This window comes from Schistocerca americana, chromosome 1 (genome assembly GCF_021461395.2).
Source record: "Schistocerca americana isolate TAMUIC-IGC-003095 chromosome 1, iqSchAmer2.1, whole genome shotgun sequence".
Taxonomy (NCBI): Eukaryota; Metazoa; Arthropoda; class Insecta; order Orthoptera; family Acrididae; genus Schistocerca; species Schistocerca americana.
The window spans coordinates 954,981,731-954,994,737 of record NC_060119.1 but is presented as its reverse complement, the minus strand read 5'-3'; the positions used below and the strand labels follow the sequence as shown (position 1 = coordinate 954,994,737).

Here is a 13,007-nt window from a genome sequence, read left to right as displayed (position 1 = left end):
TGCCCAAGCCACAGTTTGGATTTCTTAATGCTTCTGATGTAGAGAAAGTTATTGAAATACGCATACATTGAGAATGTACTTAATTCATTGCCTAATAAATTAGAGGCTACTGGCATTTTCTGTGACCTGTCAATTTGTGATATTACTATCTGTCAAAAGTCTGTGACTGTGTGACACACACCATTCTCTCAAGTAAATTAGAATATTATGTTGTCACTGACAGTGTTGCGAATTGGTTTGAGTCTTATTTAATTAACAGGAAACAAAGGGTGGTGTTGCAAAATACCTGTGCAGTAAGCAATCAGTTTTCATCTGATAGGGAATTAATTACATGTGGTGTTCTTCAAGGTCCCATCTGGAGTCCATTGATTTTTCTTGTGTACATTAATGAAATCTCATCTGTTACATTGCCAGATGCTAAGTTTGTTTTGTTTGCAGATGATACAAACATTGCAGTAAGTAGCAAGTCATGTACATCTTTAGAAATAGCTGCTAATCAAATTTTCACTGACGTTAATAAACACTTTAAAGCTACTTCACTGTCATAAAACATTGAAAATACCCTCTATATGCAGTTCAGAACCTGTAAGAGATTTCCTTCCAGCATGTGTATAACATATGAAGACATGCAGATCGAAGAGGTTGACAGTGTTACACAAAGGGTGTTGTTGCAAAATACCTGTGCAGTAAGCAATCAGTTTTCATCTGATAGGGAATTAATTACATGTGGTGTTCTTCAAGGTCCCATCTGGAGTCCATCGATTTTTCTTGTGTACATTAATGAAATCTCATCTGTTACATTGCCAGATGCTAAGTTTGTTTTGTTTGCAGATGATACAAACATTGCAGTAAGTAGCAAGTCATGTACATCTTTAGAAATAGCTGCTAATCAAATTTTCACTGACGTTAATAAACACTTTAAAGCTACTTCACTGTCATAAAACATTGAAAATACCCTCTATATGCAGTTCAGAACCTGTAAGAGATTTCCTTCCAGCATGTGTATAACATATGAAGACATGCAGATCGAAGAGGTTGACAGTGTTACATTTCTGGGATTACAACTTGATAATAAATTCAGTTGGGAAGGGCATACCACAGAATTGCTTAAACACCTAAACTAGTCTGTATTTTTAGTGAGAATAATGTCAGATGTAGGAGACATGAATATAAAAAAAACTTGCACACTTTGCTTACTTTCATTCTATTATGTCATACGCGATCATATTCTGGGGTAACTCATAAAATGAAGCAAAAGTTTTTAGCATGCAAAAGTGTGTAATAAGAATCATTTGTGGTGTAAATTCAAGAACATCATGTAGAAACCTGTTCAAGGGACCTTGTAATCTAACCACTGCTTCTCAGTATATTTACTCCTTAACGAAATTTGTTACAAGTAATATATCTCTCTAACTAATAGCTCAATACATAGTATCAATACTAGGAATAAGAACAATTTACATTAAGACCTAAAATCACTTACCTTTGTCCAAAAAAGTGTCCAATATTCAGGAACACACATTTTCAATAAATTGCCAGCAACCATTCAAAACTTGGTTTCAGATAAAGCATAGTTTAAAGAGAGTTTGAAAGACTTCTTGATATGCAACTCTTTCTGCTCTATAAATGAATATTTTAAGAGAGACTGTTAGGCCAGCTTAAATAAAAATGTCTGTTAGATTTCAGTTTTGACAGCACTTTGTCACAACAGTCAAGATTTGGTATTTTGTGTATGATAAATTTATTAGTAGTGCTTAACAATATTTCATTCTGACAGCAGATTAATTCTGTAAATATTAGCTGTTCCAGTTTACTGTCATTGTAATCACCTAGTTTGACAATCTCCTGACAAATGATCAGGGTAGTAAGTATTATATTCAAATGTTTTATGCTTTTTATGGTATACTTTGTGACATGTTCCACAGCCAAGAGAATCATCTCATTTTTTGGGTCTATGGAATGAAAACTGAATCTAATATATATCTAATCTAATCTGTGGCCTGGCAGTCTTATGAGGTGCCATCTCCAGCCTCCACAGTATTTTAAATTTTTTCTTTCATATTAAAATATTTAAGTCTGTTTTAATACCTCCATTTCTAATCATGTCTATTATTGCAACTCAGATTTCACTTAGGTAGGATAACACAGGGACCACCTCCACTTTAAAGAAATTCATGATGGTCTCTTTTTGCCCAAGGTTCTGCTCTTGGTACCATAGGCAGATTGGAATTTGTGTGTTTTATTTTCAATATCAGAGCAAAAATCAAAGTTTATACACAGTGTAAATAAGAGATTTGAGAGTTAGTTATCCAAAACAATTTTTTATCTGACCTGGTATTTTCCTCAAAATGCCATTATTTTCGTTTTGTCACTAGAAATTTGAAATTCTATTTCTTGCATATTTCATTCTGCTGGTATACTGGTCTTTGGAGGCCTTTTTAGTAATAATGATGTTATCTGCAAACAAAAGTACATTCAGGTATTCCTCATTCATTTTCTTAATTTCTTTGTTTACTTCACATTTACATTTACAAAGAATGAAGTGAATGTAAATATTACAAAAGATAGGTGATGATACACACCCTTGCCTACACCTTAGCTAATAATTATTTCTTCTAATAGATTCCTACCTGTGTGTATTACAATGCATGTATTGTTGTAAGGACTTTTGACTATCTCTATTAGCTGATAATGATATTCACATTCAGACATAATCTTCCAAAGGTTATCATGGCTCACTCGCTTGAAAACCTTCTCAGTATCAATAAAGGCCATATGGGTTTCTGTATTGAATTCTCTGGTTTTCTATAATGTTTTAAATTACAAACAAAAGATGCTACAACATGAGTTGTTCAAAGTACATCTCCTCTTGGAATATAATGTTATGAAACTTTATTAGTACAGACTCCAAGAAAAACTTGCTTCACTACCAATAAATAAAGAGGCTAGAATATTATGTTAAAACACACACACACACACACACACACACACACACACACACACACAAACTGTAGCACATTAGTGAAACTGCTTCAGTTATTTGTAACACCATTTGTATTAAATTATTTATTGAGATAACTCTTCTTCAGTTAAATGTATTAAAATTTTATTTTTAAGGTTCTGTGAGATACACACTCATTGCACAACTTAGGCTCTTGGATGCTGGTTTCATCACAGAATGTCAAGAGCTGGAGACACAGCTGAGCATGGGTCTTGATACAAAAGAGTCAACTAGTGGAGTGAGCCATGATGTGATGGTGAAAGAAAAAATTGAAAACTATGTGGAGAATGTTTTGTCAGGTAACTAACTTCATCAACAGTTGCATAAATTATGGAGCCTCAGTCACTCTTGTCAGAATAGCACATTACCATTTGTCTTGAGTGTAAAATTCAGTTAGCTCATTCAATATAAATATGATGTTAATGTATTCAGTTACTGTATATTCTTTTCTTCTTCATACAGTTTAATGATAAGCTGTTTAGTGGATAGGCACATAAACAGTAAGTTCAAATTTGCATTATTACCAGCACATACGCTTGTGAGTATGAGTGTTGCATGATGACAGTTCATGGCTTTCTTTACTGAGAGATCATAAGGTTGAAATCTTTGACTTTGATGGACTTTATTTTCTTCATTAGACTCATAAGAACCCCTGTCTGGATTACATCAGCACACATGTATATGAAGTTTGTAGCTATGAATGATTGTATTGTGCATATAATGAATAACAGGAAATTTAATTTGCTTTGCATGTCACTCACTTAAATAGACAAATTAAATATCTGATGAACACAGTTAAAAAAAATCTGTTTATCACAAGTGGTGAAATGTTTGAAGTTAAATCTTTGTCGGTTAGTTCAGTACAGCTTCTTATTACAGCTCTGTCAGTCGAAAAAATAGAAAAATTTATTGTTGCTATATGCTTTGTGATATATTACATGTAAAATAAATGTGTAATTGTTATTGCAGGTGAAAAAAAAGTAGGTAGTAAAAAGAGTAAAAATGTTGAAGCGATAAGAAATAGTTATCTTCAAGCTGTAGCGACTAATGTGAAGTCGAACAAATGCATTTCTTGTCAAGCACCAATTAGGAGGATTATTTATATCCATCGACGATTTATGACAACAGTGCAAAAGGTTGATGTTGCTCCAAAATTTGTCGCGTGAGTACTCAGCAACCCATCTGCTTCAAATATATGCTATTGCTGAATGCTGTACGCAGTAAACTAATTCCTTAATTTAACAAACATATTTGTTTAATATTGTGTTCATGTTTAACATTTACAGGAAGGAAACTATATTCTGAAAATGCAGTTACAAGTAATAATAAGCATTTACAGTAGTATGTGATTGAAACATAGAAGCTGATAAAAAGTTTGTTTTTACTGTAGCTGATAAAGAGGGATCTTTGTTGTTGACGTAAATGATTTGTTGTTGTGGGTAGAGAGGAAGCTATTCAGATACAATTTTATGTCTTAATTAGGGACTGTTTATGAGTTACACATAACTTTGCTCATTTGTGGAAGCACACTAACATGGTACAGGATGTCCAAGGATGAATGCCTGTATTCAGGGATGTGAATACTCATTTGAAGCAAAAAGCGTCGTTTGGGCATAGGACCTATTCTGAATGTTTTCTGAGGTAGAACATATTCAATGTATGTTTATTTTTGTGGCCAGTGGTGTGCACATATGTGTCTTACACACCCAATCTCTTTGACTTTTATTCGAGGCCAGCCTAACTCGTTGCTTTCTAATTCTTTGCTCAGAATAGTGAAACAGTGAAAATACTCAATTTTTGGCAATGTAATGTAATTGGATGGATAAAAAGTTACTCACCAGGTGGTTGCAGGAGTACACAGTATAAAGAAAAAAAGGTTTTACTTGTGCAAGCTTTTGGAGACAGTGACTCCTCCTTCTGGCAGAAGGGTTGAAGGGAAACAATAAGCTTGAAGGGAAAGGAACTGGAGCAGTTTAGGGAAAGGGGTAGAGTTTGGAAAAGTCAGTTTTCAGCACATTCCAAGTTCCCATGTTTCTTCTGAACATGTAGTTCAACAACCTGTGCAGGAACAGTAACATTTTGTTGATATGAGTCAGTGTAGTCCTGCTACCAGCACACAGTGACTTCCTACATGTATCAGTGTCCCGCATACAAGTGTATGGTGATCATAATATGTGGAAAACTTGTACCTATTTCACATACAGATGCCCCACTCTTCAGATTGACAACAATGCCACAAAACTTGAATTTTTTGACCGGTGAAATAACAGTCATCATTTGCTTCCATTAATACTGTTCACTGATGAAGCCATATTCACAGGGAATGGAATCAACAACACATACTACTGTGGAAACCAATTTCCAAGTTAATTCTTCAATCAATGTTTGGTGTGACATGCTGGGTAACATGTTGATATGTCAAGACATTTTAGAAGAGTGAACAATGGGACAGAAATACTTGAATTTTTTGGAAAATTTGTTTGTTGATCACCTTCAGGATATTCCTTTGGCCATGTGGACTGCACTGTACTTCCGAGGTGAAAGAGCCTTTCTGCGTTTTGCCAGATCTGTGAGAGAACATTTCAACTGTACTCACCCTAATTCCTCAATTTGTCATGGTAGTACTTCACAGTTACCAAAGTCACCAGACCTTATGCCATTATATTTTTGCTTATGGGTTTGGATGAAGTCTGAAGTATATAAATGAAAGGTGAATATGCAAAATGACTGCTTGGTTGCATCATGGATGTGCAGAAGAACTCAGACAAGCAACACATGTTCTCTCAGGAGTGTAAAAATGCTTTGAAGTTGGCAGTGGGATATTTGAACATATGTTGTGAACCATACGACAGCTGTAATGTGATGCATACAATAATGCCTAGAGGTGAATGTGCGAAAAATTCTTTTTTTTTTCTCTCTTCCCTCTCCCTTGCCCAATTGGTACTTCCTAGCATGTGTGTTGTAATGTTTAGTGTTATTCATGTGTATATGTGTAAGCCTGGCAGTTTATTGAATAATGCAGAAAATAAATAATAGTGTCCATTAAATGTTTTGGTATAGGGCAGATGTCCATCTGAAGTTTTCTTGCTTCAGATGACCATTCCTGTCAAATCCCTGATCATAGATTATTCGTCTGGAGACACCCTGTATAAGTTTAAGGTCACAGCTCACAGGGCAACAAAAAGGTCAGAGAAGACAAGACAAAAAAGAAGTAGAAGAGGGAGAAGTACCAGGAACAAAGAGAAAGAGAAGGAACAATTCTGGAGATGGAAACTATTTGTAGTACTATCTTCTGTTGTCAACTTTCTATCCATAACGTCAGTGTAGCAATATATACAGGATGATTCCATAATAATGTTACAAACATTCAGGAATGACGGGGAGGGGCAAATGTACGAATCTGAGGTAAGGGGGCTCTGTCCCAGAAACAAGAGTTGAAAGTCATAAACGAAAATCGTTCTGGTACTTGTGGTAGTGGTCCTTTTCTCCTGCAAGCTATTTGCCTTCCATATTTTAGGAGGTAGTATGGACCAAAACAAGAAAAAAAAAGTTAAAACTTTCTTCCCTTGCTGTTCAGTAATTCATATTTATTTATGCGTTTCAAGATTAACTCATCATTAGAACATTTATGAAGAAATGTGGATTCTTCATACACAGTACAGTGTTGTGTGAGCTAATAGTTCCAGAGTACTTTGTGTAGGGAGAATTCATCCTTTGTGACTTTATGACACACTTTAAAAAAATCTAGTAAATGTGGGCTCAAAAAAACTGCATACCTCAAGAGTTATGAGCGCTTGTTCAGTGGAAGCAAACAGAAACATAGGTGAAACAGTGCAAGGTATGTCCATACTGCTTGAACCGAAAATATGGAAAGCAAAGAATTTACGGTGGAGGAGATCACTGTCAGAGATATCAGAAAAAGTTTTGCATTAACTTTAGACTGTTGTTTCTGAACCTAGGTCCCTTCTTACCTCAAATTGATATTTTAACGCCTCTCTCTCTCTCTCTCTCTCTCTCTCTCTCTCTCTCTCTCTCTCTCTCTCTCTCTCTCTCTCTCTGTGTGTGTGTGTGTGTGTGTTTTTCTCCCCTTCCTAAGCCTTCTGACTAGTCTGATGTGGCCCGCCTCGATTTCCTCTCCTATGCCAATCTCTTCATCTCAGAGTAGCACTTGCAATCTACGTCCTCCGTTATTTCCTGGATGTACTCCAATCTCTGTCTTTTTCTACAATTTTTACCCTGTGTGGATTCCTCTAGTACCATGGAAGTTGTTTCCTGATGTCTTAAATGATGTCCTGACATCCTGTCCCTTCTTCTTGTCTGTGTTTTCCATACATTCCTTTCCTCACTGATTCTGCAGAGAACCACCTCAGCCGGCTGTTGTGGCCGAGTGGTTCTAGGGACTTCAGTCTGGAACCGCATGACCGCTACGGTTGCAGATTCGAATCCTGCCTCGGGCATGGCTGTGTGTGATGTCCTTAGGTTAGTTAGGTTTAAGTAGTTCTAAGTTCTAGGGGCCTGATGACCTCAGATGTTAAGTCCCATAGTGCTCAGAGCCATTTGAACCACCTCATTCCTTACCTTATCAGTCCACCTAATTTGGAACACTGTTCTGTTGCATCACATCTCAAATGCTTCGACTCCCTTCTTTTGCAGTTTTCCCACAGTCCATGTTTCACTACCATACGGTGCTGTGCTCCAGACACATTCTCAGAAATTTATTCCTCAAATTAAGCTCTGTTTTTGATACTTATAAACATCTCTTGGCCAGAAATGCCCTTTTGCCAGTGCTATTCTCCTTTTTATGACCTCCTTGCTCCATCTGTCATGGATTATTTTGATGCCTAGGTAGCAGAAGTCCATAACTTCGTCTACTTCATGATCACCAATCCTGATGTTTAGTTCCTCATTGTTCACAATTCTGTTACTTATCATTACTTTCGTCGTTCTTCGGTTTACTTTCAGTCAATATTTTGTACTCATTAGACTGTTCGTTCCATTAAGCAAATCCTGTAATTCACCTCACTCACTGAGGACAGCAATGTCATCACCAGATCTTATCATTGATATCCTTTCACATTGAATTTTAATTCCAATCTTGAACCTTCCTTTATTTCTGTGACTGATACTTCAATGTATAGATTGAACAGTAGGGAACAAAAGACTACAACCCTGTCTTACACCCTTTTTATACGAATACTTTGTATACTTACTATTCAATCTTGGTTCTTGTACATATTGTTTATTACCCATCTTTACCTATAGCTTACTCCTATTTTTCTCAGAATTTCGAACATCTTGTACCATTTACATTGTCAAATACTGTTTGCAGGTCAACAAATCCTGTGAATGTGTCTTGATTTTTCTTTTGTCTTGCTTCCATGATCAACTGCAACGTCAGAATTGTCTCTCTGGAGCCTTTATTTTTCCTAAAGCCAACCCTGTCTTAATCTAACAAATCCTCATTATCTTTTCCAGTCTTCTGTGTATTATTCTTGTCAGAATCTTGGATGCATGCGCTGTTAAGCTGATTGTGCATCAATTCTCACACGTGACGGCTCTTGCTATCTTCAGAAGCTCAGATGGTATATTGCCAGATTCATACATTCTACACAATGTGAATAGTTGTTTTGTAGCCACTTCCCCCAATGATTTTAGGAATTCTGGTGGAATTTTATCTATCCCATCTGCCCTAATTGGTTTTAAGTCTTCCAGACCTCTTTTAAATTCTGATTCTAATACTGGATCTCCTCTCTCTTGTATATTGACTCCTGTTTCTTCTTCCACTACATCATTGGACAAGTCTTCTAGTCTTTCTCCTACAGTGGCATTCCAATCCATGACTATTAGATTTTCATCTCCTTTTACATACTGAATTAGCTGTTCAATATACTCATATACTTTCATTCTCTCTTCATCTTCAGCTTGCAACATTGGCACATATACCTGAAGTATTGTTGTTGGTGTTTGTTTCCTGTTGATTCTGACGAGAACAACCCTATCACTGAACTGTTCACAGTAACATACTCTCTGCCCTACCTTCCTATTCATAATGAATCCTACTCCTGTTATACCATTTTCTGCTACTGTTGATACTACCATGTACTCATCGGACCAGAAATCCTTGTCATCTTTCCATTTCACTTCACTGACCTCCACTATTTGTAAATTGAGCTTTAGCATTTCCCTTTTCATATTTTCTACCTTCTCTATCACATTCAGACTTCTAACATTCCATCCCCCAATTCGTAGAATGTTATCGTTTCGTTGGTTGTTGAATATTTTTCTCACGGTGACCTCCCCCATGGCAGTCCACTCCCGGAGATTCGAGTGGGGGACTGTTCCGGAATCTTTTGCCAGTGGAGATATCATCATGGCACTTTTTCAATTAAAGGCCACATTCCCTGTGGATACACCTTGTGTGTCTTCAATGCGGTGGTTTCCGTTACCCTCTGTGTTCTTATGCCATTGATCATTGATGATTCTTCCACCTTTAAGGGCATTTTCCCTCCCCAAGAGCAAGAAGGTGCCCGAACGTCTGTCCACTCCTCCACCCTCTTTGACAATGCTGTTGACTGAATGAGGAATGACTTCTTCTGTCAGCCATCTTCGGCCGCTGCTGCTGCTGCTGATTTTAATTCAAAATCTAAGCGGAGGTAGCCTTTGAACCCAGGACCGAGGACATTTTTATTGCTAATCAAAGACGCTACTCCTAGACCTCTGTCATCCCTGAAAGTTGTCATCACTGAAAGCTTGAAACACTTAAATCTTCATCCTGTTCTCAGCAGGTGCACTCTCGAGCTTTGTGAATGATCTTTAGAGGAGCATATAATTCATGCTAACTTCTGCGTAAATGGAAAGAGCACAGCCACCATTACATTGCTACCACACATTTTCAGAGGAATTAATTTGTCATGAAATGAGATTTTTCCCAATTGAGCTGGAACATTAGTTTAGGTACTGGACTTTTAGTTTTATAGGTTAAAAGTCATACTCTGCCATCCAGATTTAAGTTTTCCATTACCAAAATTCCACTGCTGGTATGGCTTCTTTGAAATGGAAAAATGCAGACTTCCTTTCCCGTCCTTGGCTAGTCAGAGTTGCATCTCTGAAGACATCATTTTTGATGAAACATTTTCACATTGTGTGAATTTGGCTGTGCATATAGAATAAAATACCTGTTATTCAGTGAGTATTCCATATAGTTGATTGTTATACCAGTAACTGAGTTATGAACACGTAGTATATAGACATTATCATATTAAAACTTGTTAATTAATGTAAAAATTATATAAATGTATTCATTAGGCACAGCAAATTTAAACATTTGTCATTCTATTAAATATCATGAGGAAAGTCTTTCTTTGTATTGGAGGAATAAAAAAATCTACTCACCATGTGGAGGCAGGATAACACACATATAGAAGGTATTACAGTTTGCAAGCTTTTAGAGCCAGTGGCTAGCAGTAGGGTTGATTAATCTTACTTGTATTTTCAAAAGTTGGTTATTTTTGTTGATATATTTCTTTGTATTGTGTACTAGCTACTTCACATAAGTGCTGTTTTTTGTACTAATTCTCGTAGCACAAGTACATCCAGTTATGATGTATTTGTTTACTATTAAAATAAACTTTTATTCATTAACCATAGCAACATGTCAAAAAAAGTACAGATTTCATTAACTGTTTTTTATTTTTGTCAGCACCACACTTTTTAAGGAGATGCTTATTTGTAAGTAGGATCTAGATCCTGAAAATACCTTTTAAGGCTATATCAACAAAATTATGAAAACAGACTGTGTACACCCGGGGGCAACCAGGAAAAATGCGTTATTTTTTTCATCCGGGAAAAAAACAAGGAATTCTTTATAATTATGTGAATTTTACTTTTGTTTCCAGTTAAATTTTGACTGGTAAGAACTGATACTCTAACAAAGAATTTCACTTTAGCCTGCTATTGCAGAATACAAGGTGTGATTGGAAAGTTTTAAGAATGGAATTGTAATTGTACAATAGCGGCACTTACATGCTACTGTGATGCATCTCCTTCAAAATAGTCCCCTTCTGACTGAACACACTGACTCCAATGGAGTTTACACTTTTGGAAACATTCCTGGAATTTTTTTTCCTGAAGTGTATTAAGAACGTTCTCTTTATTTGCCTGGATGTACCCAGTCAAGTCAAATAATCAAATTGACTGAACTGCATAGAAATATAAATTAAGTTCATCAACCAACTCCCTAATTGTAAGTCTACGATCAGGGTGGACTAAGTCGCGAACTTTCACATTTTCATTCGTTTTTGAGGTGGAAGGATGGCCAAACCATGGTTCACCTTCAGATGATTCGCGGCCATTTTTAAATCTGTTGAACCAGACAAAAACATATGACTGGCTCATACAATTATCTCGAAAAGCTGTTTTTAATAGTTTGCAAGTCTCAGAAGCGGATTTCCCAGTTTTAAAACAAAATTTCACGCAAACTCGTTGCTCCGTTTTTACGTCCATTTTCAAGCAGACAGAATCCGGCCACAAGCCCTAACAGACCCCGCACTCGATCAGCTGCCACAATGAACTGAATGAAGGAAACGCCATTTCCTGTCAGGGCATTCAAGGATAAGACAATGACTCACTCCCCAACCTCCGTGTACCTGCCTGCCAAACCAGTAAGCAGTAGCGGATCCATTCTTAAAACTTCCCAATCACACCTGGTAATACTGAGCAATAAATCAGAAATGAGAGGATAACACCAAAATAAGACTTCAGTTGCAAACAAAAGTCGCCATTTACTGTCGACAGCAGTGTGTGTCGAAGGCTTTAGGATGAAGACTGTGCAATGCTTTGTAACAACAAACTGATTTTGACAAGTGTGATGTCACAACTGTTTACATTTCTAACAGGTTGGCGGAAAATATTGTGAACGGTAGTTTAAGAAGCGTTACTTTAAAAGTAAATTTCCTTTTACTCCACATTAATTATCTTATGTATGAGAGTGTGTGATGAATTCCTTAAATAACGGAGCATTTGACTCTCATTCAAAACTTAACACTTTGAATAACAGTCTCTTAGAAAAATTGTGGACCAAAAGACCAGCCACTTATGCTGTTATTTCAAATTTCACTGGCATGTTTGTGTTTGATATATCTTAAAAGAGTAATACACACTAAAAAAAGACCAGCTTCAAGGTTACTTTTGTGTATTTATTTTAATTCTCCCATAGATTAAAACTAATGCAATAATGATGGCAGACAGTATAATTATCCTTAAAAATAAGTGTGAGGTAAGTTCTTGAGCAATTTCACATGTAATTGGCTTTTCTGTGGGGAAGTTGAAGTGCTCAATGGATCATGTATTATGGCCAGGTAACTCGCAAAATGTTCTGTACACAGCAGTGAAATTTATAATTGTGCTTGTCAGAAATATTCAGCTGCTGCAATGTATGCTTGCTCTTAGGATCCAGCCTAATGAGACCCTTGGGAAAAAAAGAAAAAAACATTTTGCCGGCCAGTATCATATCTGAAAGCTTATGTCTACATCTACATGGTTACTCTGCAATTCGCACTTAAGTGCCTGGCAGAGGGTTCATCGAACCAATTTCATACTACTTCTCTACCATTCCACTCTAGAATGGCGCGTGGGGAAAAGGAACACCTAAATCTTTCCATTTGAGCTCTGATTTCTCTTACTTTATTATGATGAACATTTCTCCCTATGTAGGTGGGTGTCAACAAAATATTTTTGCATTCAGAAGAGAAAGTTGGTGATTGAAATTTCGTAAATAGACTCGCCACAAAGAAGACTGCCTTTGTTTCGGTGATGAACTCGCCTTTCATATCAGTGACACTCTCACCCCCGTTGCACGATAACACGAAACGAGCTGTCCTTCTTTGCACTTTTTCGATGTCCTCCATCAATCCTACTTGGTAAAGATCCCACACCGCGCAGCAATATTCCAGCAGAGGACGGACAGATGTAACGTAGGCTGTCTCTTTAGTGGGTTTCTTGCATCTCC

The 13,007-nt window shown here is 36.7% G+C and overlaps 1 protein-coding gene across 2 annotated transcripts in view; it reads left to right on the top strand.

Annotated features, from left to right (window-relative positions):
* Window positions 1-13,007, top strand: part of LOC124615730 (DNA-directed RNA polymerase I subunit RPA1) — a 306,200-nt gene that overhangs the window by 34,516 nt on the left and 258,677 nt on the right. For both annotated transcript variants that reach the window (XM_047143804.1, XM_047143812.1), the window contains 2 exons: window positions 3,118-3,300; window positions 3,971-4,163. In XM_047143804.1, the coding sequence (XP_046999760.1) occupies window positions 3,118-3,300; window positions 3,971-4,163 (376 nt within the window). The remainder of the gene's footprint in view (window positions 1-3,117; window positions 3,301-3,970; window positions 4,164-13,007) is intronic.